This window comes from Muscardinus avellanarius (assembly GCF_963383645.1).
Source record: "Muscardinus avellanarius genome assembly, chromosome: 12".
Lineage (NCBI taxonomy): Eukaryota > Metazoa > Chordata > Mammalia > Rodentia > Gliridae > Muscardinus > Muscardinus avellanarius.
The window spans coordinates 80,567,076-80,581,883 of record NC_137798.1 but is presented as its reverse complement, the minus strand read 5'-3'; the positions used below and the strand labels follow the sequence as shown (position 1 = coordinate 80,581,883).

Sequence of the window (14,808 nt, the reverse complement as noted above, 5' to 3'; positions counted from 1 at the left end):
CTAAATGAAAACTTCTTGTTGTTGCTGAAAGTAACTCTTCAAAAGGAAAAGCCTGAGCTGGTGTGGAAGCGCATGCCTGTAATCCCAGTACTTGGGCAGCTGGGGCAGGATGATGGAAGGTTCAAGGCTAGTTGAGCCCCTCAACACAGTGAGACTCAGAGCAACCTAGTGAGACTTTTAAAATAAAAAATAAAAAGGGCTGGGAGTGTAAACCGGGCATAGAAAACTCTGGGTTCAATCCCCAGTACCACAAAAAAAAAAAAAAAGGAGTCTTGTAATGGAATTCAACAGGCTAGTTTACTCATTTAGTTATTTATTTTTATTCTTTATTTTGAAACAGGATCTCACTGAGTTGTAGAGGATCTCACTAAGTAGCTGAGGCTGTCCACGAACCGCAATCCTCCTAGCTTAGCCTCCCAAATGCTGGGATTACAAGTGTGTGCCACCACGCCCAGCGACAGGCTAGTTTAGATCATAGTATAACACCACTGTACTCTTGGCTGTGAAGTGAAGCCAGATTCCCAACTCAAGAATGGCATAAAACACACACACACACACACACACACACACACACACACACACACACACACCTTTGCCTATTTTGTAAATTAAAAATCAGACCAGACTGGATGTATTTAAGATCATATTGGATCATGATGGGTACATGCAAGATATACAATAAAGCCAACCATGTTAGGGGATGAGGCTGTCTTAAGAAAAAGTAGATGATTCTTCTGTAGAAAAATACAAACTTTCCATAGCATTTAACAGAGTAAGACAAAAAGAGATTTTTCTATAAAAGAGGCCTGAAAATGAGGAAACAATATAGCAAAACATAGGCAATCACCCATTTTGAAAAAAAATTGAGATACAAAAATAAGTTTGAAAAATAATATCTTTATTGGTGAATATGATTACAAAAGTTAAGAAAACAAAAATTAGTCTAGAAAAATCACTCTTGTGGTCTAGGGTGTTGGCCATCTTAACCACCATGAAACATGAATTTTTAAGATTGCCTCTGTCAGCTCTGAAACCCAGTTTCTAGGCTGCTTAATAGAACTCCCCTCTGCCTCCTTCTCCAAGGAACAGGCAGGACACCAGGAAATAGGCAAGCACTTACTCTTTCTGCCGGGGGTCACTGATGATATGGCTTATCTTCTCAGAGCCCAGAGTACTTATGCTGGTCTCCTAAAAAGACACGGAAGAAAAGAGTATTATCCAACCACAGAAGCAAATATATAAAGTACAGTATGCCACCAAACTCACTTTCAATGATCGTGCCAGCTGAGGCAACCACAACATACAAGTCAAATGTCAAAATTTACTCTTCCCTCAAGTACTGGGGTTAGAACCTAGGGCATCACACGTGCTTAGTAAGCACTCCACCACTGAACTACACCCTGAGCCCTTTTTATTTTATTCTGAAACAGAGTCTTGCCAAGTTGCCCAAGCTGGCCTTCAAATTGTGATCTTCCTGCCTAGCCCCCTGAGTAGCTGGGCTTTACATGTGTGCACCATTGCACCCCAGCTGAATGAATCTTAAAATCCAATAGTAACTGTATTCCTTTTTACGGGAACCGATTTGGTGGTGGAGGAGTATTGTTTTATTGCTTTGGGGTTTTTTTTGTTTTTTTTTGGGGGGGGTACCCATAGGCAGTCTACCTCTAAGGTATAACCCCAGACAGTTTGTCTGTCTGTTTGTTTACAAGCGTGCACCACCACACTGGCCTTAAATTAATTAAAGCATACCATGTGATGCTTCAATACACATATATATTGTGTACTATTTAAATCAGGTTAAGCAGGGCACAGTGGCAGCCTTTATAAATATACTATATATAATATATTATACTAGGGTGTTATACATATTTTATATATATAGTATGTATACTATATATATTTTTTAATACAGTGAGAAATGCTTTCTGGAGTTACTAAATTATACAGGAATAAAAACACTCAGAAAATTCAACAGCAGCTGGGCATGATGGCGCACACTTGTAATCCCAACATTCAGGAGGCAGAGACCAGAGGATTGCGGTTCGTGGACTGCCTCAGCTACTTAGCGAGGCCCTTCACAATTCAGTGAGACCCTGTTTCAAAAAAATAATAATAATAGACTGAAAAATAGGGCTGGGAGTGTAGCTCAGAGGTAGAATGACCCTGGGTTCCATCCCCAGTACCACAAAAAAAAAAAAAAAAAAAAAGAAAAGAAAAGAAAATTCATAAGCAGCCAATTTTTAACAGGCCAGCACATCAGGCACCATCAGGAGGCTGTGTGATTAGTCTCAACAGCCTCCACACTGGGACAATGACTGAGGCCAATGGTGAAAGCTAAGTACCTGCTGACCAAATGTATACACATCAAAGGTCTTCAGTGATTTATCAAAATTGTCATCCTGTATCCTGTCCCTTAAACATCATCTCAAAGTAAAAATAGAAGTTTTTACAAACTGATTCATAAACTCAGGCTTCTCTATACCATAAAGTAAAAGCTTACCCATAACACCATAAGCAATTCAGAAACTAATCATCTCTAAAAAAAATTGGAAAGTGGCAGAAGGCACTCACCCTTCATTTAACTTGAGTACATTAATAATGAACATCTATCACAGTGCCAGGAAAGCATACCAAGCCAGATATGAATAAGAGTTACACACATATGAGTAAGTGTTAAGATGAGAGAACATAAGTCATGGGCCTGAATGTCAAGAATGTCAAGCCTGTTCCTCAAACACATTTGTTTCTGGGCAAATGTTACTCTCTGAATTCATCTGTATATATAGATTAGGCTAAATATTAGGGTATACATTTTAGCAAAAACACCAGCTACAGAGAAATTAACTTGAGGTCAAGTTCTGGACAGGAGTGTGGTCTAATGTCAAGCTTTCACATGCTGCATTTTTCACAGTCCTCATCCCTTCACCTATGCCTCCTGTTTACAGACACAGAATGGTAAGGGGCCAAGGGAAAAGCTGGATGAAAAACGAGCTATTTGTTACAGTAGAAAATTATTAACTTAAAATGCCGTAATGTTTAAATTTACAGTTTATTACTGTGTAAATTACAAGCAGTACTTTGCGTAATTAGCAGCTCGCTGGCAGGGAGCTGTGAATGAAACTCATTATTTATGATTACAATGTAGAAAAAGAGAAGAGAGACTGGAGTGGGAGAAGGAGGGGGGCAGAGCAGTGACCTCTGCTAGAAATGACAAATATCCCTTTAAGGTGATGAAGATGAATTAAACAAGTAAATATTATCCTATTCATTTGACATCATTAGGAGCATGTCCAGTAGGCTCCATCCCCCTTCCAGGCAGGCTGAAGGGAGTCGTCAAGATGAACTGACTCACTCCCGTGGGAGGGGAAGGTTCTTATTTTATAAGAGCGGAAAGAGAAAAAAGCAGATGGTAGGGAGAACATTATCTGTCCAACCTAAGCAATAGAGGGAAAAAGTAGTATCTCTGTTCCCCACTCCCAAGCTCTTGCCTCCCTCAGACCCATATACTCCCTTCCCACTAGCTGTCCTGTTAAGAATAAACTTCCAGAATAGCAAAAGTAGCACTTTCTTTTCCATAAAAATGAGTGATCCAAAAGGATCAAGTTATTATTTTCCAAAAATCAAATGTCTTTCTACTTAGATCTAAGTTGGAATTTAAAGATAAGAAGAAATAAGAATCTGAGTTTGTTTGGAAATAAGTACTCTCATTTCTTATGCATGCCTAAAACTTCAGAAATTAGTTTCCTGAAGCCAGGTGCAGTGGTACATGCTTAAAATCTCAGACACTCAGAAAGAAGAGGTAATAGGATGGCAAATTCTAGGCCAGTCTCAGTAACTTAGTGAAACCTTGTCTCGAAATAAAATATACAGAGGATGGAGGTATAGCTCAGTTGTGGAGTGTCTCTAGGTTCAATCCTCAGTATCAGGAAAAAATAAAAAAAGGTTCCCTGAGTAGACAATAAAGCAGTAGCCCTTTAACGGGAGCCAGGCTGCAGCTGACTGCTTATATACCCAGCTAGGCATAGAACTTCCACACAGTAGGCATTCTAAATGCTTACTGAGAGGATAAATCAATCTGTGCTCTCAAATGTTTCTTCCTTACTCTCTGATTAACACCAATTTCTCTGGCTGAGTATTAGTTTCTGTCTTAGCCTATTTCTCAATTTCAAAGCTAAAAAAGAAAAGAAAAGAAAAAGAACAAAGGAAGGAAGGAAGGAAGGTAGGAAGGCAGGCAGGCAGGCAGGCAATCTCTGGATTCTAATCTCTATGCTGCCACTTTGATCCAGGTAACATAAGACATTACTTTTCTGAGCCTAAGTTTTCCTCATCTGCTCAAGGGAACTGTCGTCATTTTGACAAAGTTGCTGGGAGGGATAAATGGGCTGAGTACCAACATAGTTCTGGCAAAGGCACAACTCAATAGCAGGGATTCCTCCCTCATGGTCAATAAAGGCTCTTGGAACTCAATAACAGGGGCTTTTATTCTCTCTCTTTCTTTTAATAAATTCTAAGATAAAAAGACCAAAGTTAGTACAAAACAAAGGCACATTCCTGAATTCAGGAGTTAAAGAAAAGCTAAGCATATTTTAACTCATAAAATAATAAAGATTAATTAAAAGTGCCGAAAGGACAGACATCAGGCCTATAGACTCATACACTGTGGAGACAGTGTTTGCTTTCTCAGAACTTCTGTGTGGATTAAGTGTTTATATTTTATGTGTGTATCCTTTCATATCCTACATAATTTTCACTCTTATAAACTCCCAAAACATTCCAGTTGGATTCATAAACTCCAGGGAGTTCTGTGGCACCTATGATCTCCAACAGGGCACACAAATCACATAGGGGATTTCATCTTCCTGTGGCACCTAGGGAACCATGAGCTGTCACCTTCCCAACCAGCCTTCTTCGCCCCTTTCTGAGGCATCGAGCTGCAGCTCCTGGCAGACGGTTCAAGCGAGCATGGTAACCTAAAAAGAGAAGGTCTCAGTTACTAAATGCAGAGAATCCATAAGGACTCATGTCAGGTGTTTCTGGTACCTGCAGCCCATACTCTAGGATTCTTTTTTTTTTTGGTGGTACTGGGGATTAAACCCAGGGGCATCCTACCTCTAAGCTATACCCCCAACTTTATTTTGAAACATGTCTAAGTTGCTGAGGGCCTCAATAAATTGCTGAGGCTGGCTTTGAATCTGTGATCCTCCTGTCTCAGCCTCCCAAGTACTGGGATTACAGGTGTGTGTTGCTACTCCTGGATACCTCATGATCTTCACAAGGCTATTTACTAAGCACTTATTATTCCCATGTCTTGATGCCTTTGTCACTAGTAGTATGATTAGGCATGCCATTCGCCTTTTACCTAAGCCTCCTCATTTATATATATATATATATATATATATATATATATATATATATATATATATATATATTATTTCTTTTTGGTGGTACTGGGGTTCCTGGAAACCCTTCTACGCCCCGCAAGCCTCCTCATTATAAAAGGGATAATCACTCACTCAGTTCTACCTCACAGAGATGTTTTAAAGATCCAATGAAAACAGAGTGTGAAAAGGTACTTTAACAATTGTAAATAGAGCCGGGCGTGGTGGCCACGCTTGTAATCCCCGCGCTTGGGAAGCAGAGACAGGAGGATCGCGCAGGTTCGAAGCCAGCCGCGCGCGCTGGCTTAGGAGACACTGTTTCCAAAAAAAAAAAATGTAAAAATAGGTCTGGGAGTGTAGCCCGGAGGTAGAAGGGCTTCCAGGAACCCCAGTACCACCAAAAAATAAAAATAAAAAATAAATAAATACAATGTAAATATAAGGTATTAACAGTGTTCAATTTTAAATAAAATGCTAGTAACTATCTCAAAAACACTCTAATTCCTTCATTAATGGTGATAACAGAATGTATAGTACAACCCATTTGCCTAACTGCTGCATGTGGTCCACATACAAAAAGAATAACTAAGAAAACCCATACAAAAATGTTATCAATGATATGGTTTCTTGGTCTGGCATTACAGGCTATTTGAGGTTTCTGCTTGCTATTCTTACTTTTTTGTGTCTATTTCAAGTAGTTTATAACTTACAAAAATGCTCAATGAAATGTCTGATAAGTTACTATAGTAGCAAACAAATAAAATCCTACTTAATAAGAGTTTATAGCTGGGCATGGTGGTACACACCTGTAATTCCAGTACTTGGGAGACAAAGACAGGAGGATCACACATTTGAGGCCAGTCTCAGCAACTCTAAGAGACTCAGCAACCTAGAGAGATCCTATTTCAAAAAAAATTCAAATAAAAAAAATTTTTTTTTTTTTTTTTTTTTTTGGTGGTACTGGGGTTCCTAGAAGCCCTTCTTCCTCCGGGCTACACTCCCAGACCTATTTTATATTTTTGAAACAGGGTCTCTTACACCAGCACGGCTGGCTTCGAACCTGCGCGATCCTCCTGTCTCCGCCTCCCAAGCGCGGGGATTACAAGCGTGCGCCACCACGCCCGGCAATAAAAAAAATTTAAATTAAAAAAATTAAAAGGGGCTGGAGCCAGGTGTGGTGGCGCACGCTTGTAAACCCAGCATTTGGGAGGCTGAAACGGAAGGATCGTGGTTTGAGGACAGCCTCAGCTACTACCTAGTGAGGCCCTTTGCAACTCAGTGAGACCCTGTTTCAAAATAAAGAATAAAAAATAGGGCTGGGGTGTAGCTCAGAGGTAGAATGCCCCTGGGTTCCATCCCCAGACCCGCAAAAACTAAAATAAAATAATTCTGACTACCTTCAATGCTCAACAAAACTTGACAAATGACTAGTTGAGTGCTATTGGTTACTGGAAATCCTAGAATTATGGAATTATAAAGCTAAATAAAACTGTAAAACAGTCTTTTTAGGGTCACATATTTTAAGTGGTGATCCTACCATCCCAAGGAAATGGAGACCTGGTCACAGCCACAGAGGTAGTAAATAGGACCAAAGAGTACTACCATATTTCCCTCTCCCCATCCAAGGCTCTTTCCATCCCATTTTGCTACCTCATAATTGGAAAAAAAGCAAAAGAAAGGGATATGTATTTGTGTTAAAGTATGCAATAACAGAATCATTAAATAAAAATATTTAAGAAAATATTTTTAAATCATTCATTTTGAAAATGCCATTTCACCTTGTATGTGGATGCTTAAAGAAACCTGTTCCTTTCGAAGAGCCAACCTTTCAGGCTTTCAATGAACACTTAATAACTCATCATCTCTGCAGCAGGATAAGCAGCTGATGCTGGGCCTCCTAAATCCAGCACAAATGGCAATGGCAAGCTAAGGAATGTTCTGCAAACACTTGTTCCAAGAGTCTCCATAGAATGATTTCAGTAGGAATGAAGAGAACCTCCAGCTTTGAGGCTCTCCGATTTAACCTCTAGAATATCCCCACGCCAGCTCCACAATTCATGCTCAGAGATGAGTATGCTTGAGCACCGGGTGATGATTCTTCAGAAGAGAACTAGAAAAGCATAAATTGTATTTTAGTCTTCTCCAACCTCACCTCTCTGAGCTGGCCGAGAAGGTAAAAGGAATGTGGAATCTGAAAGTTTATCCAGTCCAGAATCCATTCTCTCTACTTCACTGCAATGATCAGGAGTCCATTTTGGCAGAAGATTGGGAACAGTGAATCCTGGAACACACTCTCCTTCGTAGAACCAATCACTCTGCTCATCATCCCCTAAAGCAAACAGATCAGGTCATAAGCTGGAGTTTTAAGACGAACAAAGGAAAGGCAGATGATTTCTCAGGGATAGTTCTGATTATATTATGAAATAAACCAAAGTACCAAACAATCATTCTTGTCCTTCTTTTTGATATACATTATAATGAAAAACATGACATCAAACTAGTTCACATTAATGTCATTCTGTGTTAGACTGGACTGCTTTAATAGTAAAAACTAGCACCGGGCGTGGTGGCGCACGCTTATAATCCCCGTGCTTGGGAGGCAGAGACAGGAGGATCGCGCAGGTTCAAAGCCAGCCTCGCTGGCTTAAGAGACCCTGTTTCCAAATAAAAATATACGAAAATAGGTGTCTGGGAGTGTAGCCCGGATGTAGAAGGGTTTCCAGGAACCCCAGTACCGCCAAAAAATAAAAATAAAAATAGTAAAAACTAATAAAGCTACCACTTACTAAGACCTTACAATGTACCAGAACGCATGCTAAAAATCTGTAAATGTTATTTCTTCCACGCCCTACATTAATTCTAACTTACAATGAGGCAACTAGCATCCAGAGAAGTCAAGGTTACATCAGTAAAACAATGAGGCCAGGAACTGGAACCCAAAGACTAATTAACTTTAAAGCCTGAGATCTTTTCTACAAAAAATTAACTCCCGCCATACTACCAATGTGCATCATACATAAATTTGGGGGTTCAAACCCCATAAATGTTCAAACTAGCTATTCCTGAGGGGGTTTTTTTTTTTGCTATATTTGTATTTCTCATAATAGGTTAAAAAAAAAAAAAAAAGGAATGCATGCTTGTACATTGCTTTTTCCTGAGCAACTTATTAAAGGAACAAGAAATCTCTCCCCCCCTCCCCCCGGGTTTAGGGATGGAACCCAGGGGCATTCGACCTCCGGGCTACATTCCCTGCCCTATTTTTTTTTTTCTTTATTTTAAAACCAGGTCTCACTGAGTTGCAGAGGGCCTCACTAAGTAGCTGAGGCTGTCCGCGAACCGTGATCCTCTGGTCTCAGCCTCTCGAATGCTGGGATTGCAAGCGTGGTGGCTCACAAGAAATCATTTTGACACTAGCAATCCAAGCTACCAGGAATAAACTAACCACAGAAACAAACACTATCATTCCCTAAGGCTTTTCAAGAAGGTATACCATTTTCCAAAAGCCATATTGTTCATTAATGGCAAAGTCTCAACTAGACTCATATATTAAGACTCTTATTTCAAACTTCTTTAGATTAACTACAATAATAGCACCTTGGTTTCCACTAGAGTTTACCCCGACAATGACATAGGCAAGAAAAAGACAGGTAAGTTCATGTCTGCTACTCTGTCCCCCTTTCAAAACTTTGAGAATAGAGGAAATTATTAGAAGAACATAAAGAGTTCATAGTGCATTCATCCATTAATATATACTGGATTCCAGAGAAGCTACTGAGGATTCAGCAATTACATAAAGATGCCAACACCCAGGATAACAATAAGTCTTAAATCAACATGGAAATCTCCAAACGACATCATGGTGCACATTTGTAATCCCAGTATGTGGGAACCTGAGACAGGAGGATTGTGGGCTCATGGCCAGCCTCAGCTACTTAGTGAGTCCTTCATCAACTTAGCAAGACTCTGTTTCAAAATAAAAAAAAATTTAAAAGGCCCGGGGTATAGCTCCAAAGTAGACCACCTCTGGGTTCAATCTCAAGTACCACAGAAAAAAAGAAATCTTTGAAAGAGTCAATGAAAGTTGTATGCTGGTGAACAGCATCAGATGTTACCAATAAAATAATTACCCAAAGTATTCTATTTGTGTGTGTGTGTGTTGCTGGGGACAAAATCCAGGGGCCTTCTACCTCCACGCTACACTCCCAGACCTATTTTATTTTATATTTTATTTGGAAATAGGGTCTCACTAAGTTGCTGAAAGCCTCACTAAGTAGCTGAGGCTGGCTTCGAACCTGCGTGATCCTCTTGTCTCAGCCTCCCAAGTACTGGAATTACAAGCCCGGCCAAAGTATTCTATTTTAAGCACATACTACAAATGGGGGCTGGGAGTGTCTCACAAAAACAGTAGTTCTCAATCTCTAGTATGCATTAGAAGCACCAGACCCTTCATGGAAGACAACCAAACCACTGCAGACAATCATGTAGTCTCAGTGAGGCACTCCTTTTCTTTCTCCTTCCTCCCTTCCTTTTTGTTTGTTTGCTTGTTTGTTTGTTTGTTTTGGTGCTGGGGGGATTAAAACCAGGGACATTCTACCTCTGAGCTACACTCCCAGCCCTTTTTATTTTATTTATCTTTAATTTATAAACAGAGTCTTGCTAAGTTGTGGAAAGCTTCACTAAGTTGCTAAAGCTGGCTTCAAACCTGGGGTCCTTCTGTCTCAGCCTCCCAAGTCCTGAGTCAATCCTACAGTCATCAGAATCCCCCTATCAACACTGAACCCCAAGGTAGAATCCAGATTACCTTGCCGTCCTTCATCATTGGTGAAGAGCCCAGTATCACTGCTACTACACACACTGCTGGTTTCACTGAAAAATAGAGGAAGAGAACATCAACTCTAGTCAAAACCACTGTACATTCTTCAGAGTTTTTCAATAGAAAGATTCCTAAATTTCTCTAATATTATTCCAGTACATTAGCCAACCAGATATGTAAATTTCATAGGGAAAGCACAGATTAAATTTATTTTCCCCAAAAACAAAGGAAATATAAGAATGCTAAAACTTTTACTTATATTTTAAAGTACTTTCAGAATATCTAAAGAAGCTGAGAATGGGGCACAAACTTGTGGTCCTAGTACTTGGGAGGCTGAGATAGGAGAATCACAGGTTCAGAGCCAGCCTTGACAACTTAGCTAGGCCCTCAGTAACCAAGCAAGACCTCATCTCCAAATAAGAAATAAAATTGGTCTGGGGATGTAGCTTGGAGGTAGAATGCCTCTAGGTTCAAGCAAATAAAACATGAAAGGGGGGGGCACTTTTTTAGTTTTGGATGATAAGAGATTTACTGAAGCTCTCAAGTGATCTCAACAAATTTACCAATCTTATTTTTAAATACTGCCAACTATCAATTTCAAATGAAGCTATGCAACTTTAAGATATATAGCAATTCTTAAGTATACTCCCACTTACAAAGCAGCAAAAACCCATAAACTGAAAAAATATGGCCAAAATTTTAATGTGTGTGTGTGTCTGTGTGTGTCTGTGTGTGTGCTTTGAACTCCGGGGGCATTCTACCTCTCAGCTACACCTCCAGCCCTTTTTACTTTTTGTTTGGAAACAGGGGTCTCACTAAGTTTTTAAGGCTGGCCTGGAACCTGTGATCCTCCTGTCTCAGCCTCCGGAATACTGGGATTACAAGCTTCTGCTACCACACCCAGCTACTTTCCCAAACTTAATGTCTTCCTTATTAAACAGACATATAAAGCTCATTTTGAAGAAAAGAATTAGTTACAAATTGACCCACTGAAATAAAACTTTTGTCCTAACAAGGGATTGTGCTTCTTCTTATACTGTTTTCTTTCACCCAGTCTTCATCAAATGTGATTTATATGGTTCATGAAATTTTTTTTCTTTTTCTTTTTTCCACTACTGGAGATTGAGCCCAGGGATTCTACCTCCAAGCTACACCCCCAGCCCTATTTTTTATTCTTTATTTTTGAAACAGGATCTCACTAAGTTGGAGAGGGCCTCACTAAGTAACTGAGGCTGGCTTCAAACCTGTGATTACAAGTGTACACCACCATGCCCAGCTCTTATAAAATTTTTTCTATCCTTTAAGTATTAGCTATTTTCTTGATTGTGAGTTTTTGCTTCTAAGACAGTCATGTTCCTACCACCACCACCACCACCACCACCACCACCACACACATCTGCTCTAGAAGATAGAAGAAACCAAGGGGGGGGGGCGGTCACTATGACCAGAAGTAACACACTTGGCAAAATCCCAAACTACATTCTTGGATCAAAACTCTAAAATCATTTTGTATTTCCCAACATTTACAAATATCTTGTCAATGCTAAATCTTAAATGGGCTGGTTACATTAGTAGCAATGCTTTCCTTACTTATTTGTCTTTCAATAACAGATGCATGAGACCTATCACAGCAAGGGCCAGTAAAGCAGCTTTATTTCTCACAAAACTATACCACTAGAATCTTCAAAGGGCTCTGCACTGAAATACTACAATTTTACCACTTGAGTTTAAGGATCTATGCCTGCTAAACTTACTAGTGTTCTTTTGTATTTCTAGTAATTCTTTTTATTTTTTTTATTTATTTATTTATTTATTTTTTGGTGGTACTGGGGGTGGAACCCAGGAGCTTTTCTACCTCCAGACTCTACTCTCAGACCTATTTTATACTTTATTTGGAAGCAGGGTCTCACTAAGTAGCTGAGGCTGCTTTGAACCTGTGCGATCCTCCTGTCTCAGCCTTGCAAGCACTGGAATTACAAGAGTGTACCACCATGCCCAGCTTCTAGCAATTCTTAAGATCATTAGTGGTCTCTCTCATTTTTATTTTATGTATTTATTTATTTGTTTGTTTGTTTGTTCTGGTGGTACTGGGGTTCCTGGAAGCCCTTCTACCTCCAGGCTATACGCCCAGGCCTATTTTTATATATTTTTTAAAATTTGGAAACAGGGTCTCTTAAGCCTGTGAGACTGGCTTCGAACCAGCACAATCCTCCTGTCTCCGCCTCCCAAGCGTGGGGATTACAAGCGTGCGCCACCATGCCCGGCTCATTGTTATTTTATATATCATAATATTATCATATTATTCTCATCTCACCTCAAGGATAAAGCAAATTTTCTATTTTATTTTGCACTTCTCTTGATATTAAGGAGAGGTACAAAGCACATTAGGACATAGTACAGATTCTACTTTACCACCATGGTATATGCTCTATTGGTCAGCATCACTACTCACTACTAAGATTTAGACATTAGAAAATAATACAAGAATGGTTTTACAATTTTATGTTGTGTGGGGGAAATTTAAAAAAAAGTATTTTGTGGTATGTAGAAATGAAATCAAATTTAAATTTCACTGTATGTAAATAGTTTTATTGGACACAGCCCCACTCATTCATTAACACATCCTGTGGCTTCTTTTGTATTCAGCTGCAAATATGAATAACTACAACAGAGAATACACAGCCCATAAAACCCTCAAATATTATCTACCTCATTAGAGAGAAAGTTTGTAGGTTCCTGGCCTGCAAGTATTACAAGTTCTACTCTGCAATGACTATAGTCTCCTCTGTTTGAATGTTTTCAAATAAAAGTTTGTACATGTTTATCACAAAATCTATCAATTCTCTTTCCTATTCATTTTCAGCCACTTGTAAACACAAGGCAGTACTTCCTTGATCTTTTTTTTTTTTTTAAACATAGAATCTAGTGTCTCTCCGCATATTCTAAATAAAAGAAACAGGCTCAAAGACTATCTCCTGGATCAAGAAAGAGTTGATACCTGTCGGGGTATATTTCTACTGTTTTCTCAAACTAGAGGGTTTTTGAATAGCCATCTTTCTCTCCTATAACTTCCTGTTCCTATTTCAAAATGATTGTTTTTTGTATCCTGATGAAGATTTTAAAAAATATTCTTCGATTTCCCACTGGCGATCACCTTCAAAGATTTGTTCTTCCTCTGAAATTTCAGAAGAATTTTCCCTTATCCTGCAGAATGTGTTCAAAGGCCTCTTGTTCATATTTGCCAACAGAAAGGGTGCATAGATTACCCTTGGCCCATTCTCTACACATATGGATATGGGTAACATGCTCTTCTCAGAGGTACAACTGACGCAGAGGCTAGGTAGAGCCTCTAGCTTAATTCCTAGTGTTACTGGTAGGCTTTTATCTCATACAGGTATGCCAGACTGAGACAGGATCTTCTCCTAACCCTCACTAATTTTGAATCTACTCCAGAAATCTACAATAAATAGAGACATACAAAACATTGTGATATCCAGGATGCAGTACAGAGATAACTGTTTCCTTCTTTGGCCATCCCAAAAGTAAATTCTATTCTTGAAGACTATACTTCCCAGGACTCAATACCCTGTAAATGCTTCTTAGACATAAATACAAATATACAGAAAACGTTAAACTTTCCTACCCAAGTAAATTCTGGGAGTCAGAGCCTCAAAATGGAAACCAAAACATACAGATTGAACAACATACTGCCAAAAGTACAGCTGCCCTATTTTCTGACTGAGACAGACCCTGACTTTCTAAACAAGAGCTGCCGGCATTTCTAAACCAAGGGCTGTCTCTTCCTTCAGGGCAGGCTCAGCACTGCTAACGTCTGCCTCTACTCTCATTCTCACACACAGTTCTATCAGCCTTGCAGTTTGAAGGGGACTCTTGGTAAAAGACTAAGCTCTAAGTCCTGGTTTCTGGTGATGTAAATGTACAAAAAATTTTGGTAAGTATTATAGTGGGCAGCCTAACAGATACCTGTTACAATAAGAAGTCACAATGGTGAGAAGTAGGTTGTGACTGAGAATCGCAGCATCTCATGTTACAAGGGCCCTTAAAAGCGTTTCCGTTTGAACTTCTTGATGCTTAAAGTGATCATGCCCATGCTTGAGTCACTCCAGTGATTCAGAACTCATTACCTGACAGTTCACTTCATTTTTAAAGCTCTAAATTTTTAAAGTTCTGATTCTTAGAATGTTACATTTTATACTGGAGTATTTAACTCTGTGTAGTTTTTATCACTGAGTCCTAGTTCTTTTCTCTAGAATAACCCGAACATTTTTGCAAGGAGACTTTTTTTCTTTTTTGAGCAATGGGGACTGAACTGAGGAAAATAATGGGGCTACAACTCAGAGGGAGAATGCCCCTGGATACAATCCCAGAGCCACACATGAAGAGGTAGGCCTTTTTCAAGAGATAGACCTTCAAATACAGTAACATCATATCTAACTCCCAAGTTGTCTTTTTCAGTTCTTCCTAAGAATATACTAGCAGAACCTTGAATAAACCTACATAAGCACGCTATACTAGCTACTCATATTATACTAGCTATTCATGATAATGAATACTACCAATCACAACAGTGGTAAATACACTCTTGGTCAACATCCC

The 14,808-nt window shown here is 39.3% G+C and overlaps 1 protein-coding gene across 4 annotated transcripts in view; it reads right to left on the bottom strand.

The window, feature by feature from the left end:
• GPATCH2L (G-patch domain containing 2 like) overlaps nucleotides 1-14,808 on the bottom strand; it is a gene marked incomplete at both ends in the record, with an annotated part of 46,867 nt that overhangs the window by 25,166 nt on the left and 6,893 nt on the right. For all 4 annotated transcript variants that reach the window (XM_080707838.1, XM_080707837.1, XM_080707840.1 and 1 more), the window contains 4 exons: nucleotides 1,121-1,188; nucleotides 4,891-4,970; nucleotides 7,531-7,707; nucleotides 10,180-10,244. In XM_080707838.1, the coding sequence (XP_080563964.1) occupies nucleotides 1,121-1,188; nucleotides 4,891-4,970; nucleotides 7,531-7,707; nucleotides 10,180-10,244 (390 nt within the window). The remainder of the gene's footprint in view (nucleotides 1-1,120; nucleotides 1,189-4,890; nucleotides 4,971-7,530; nucleotides 7,708-10,179; nucleotides 10,245-14,808) is intronic.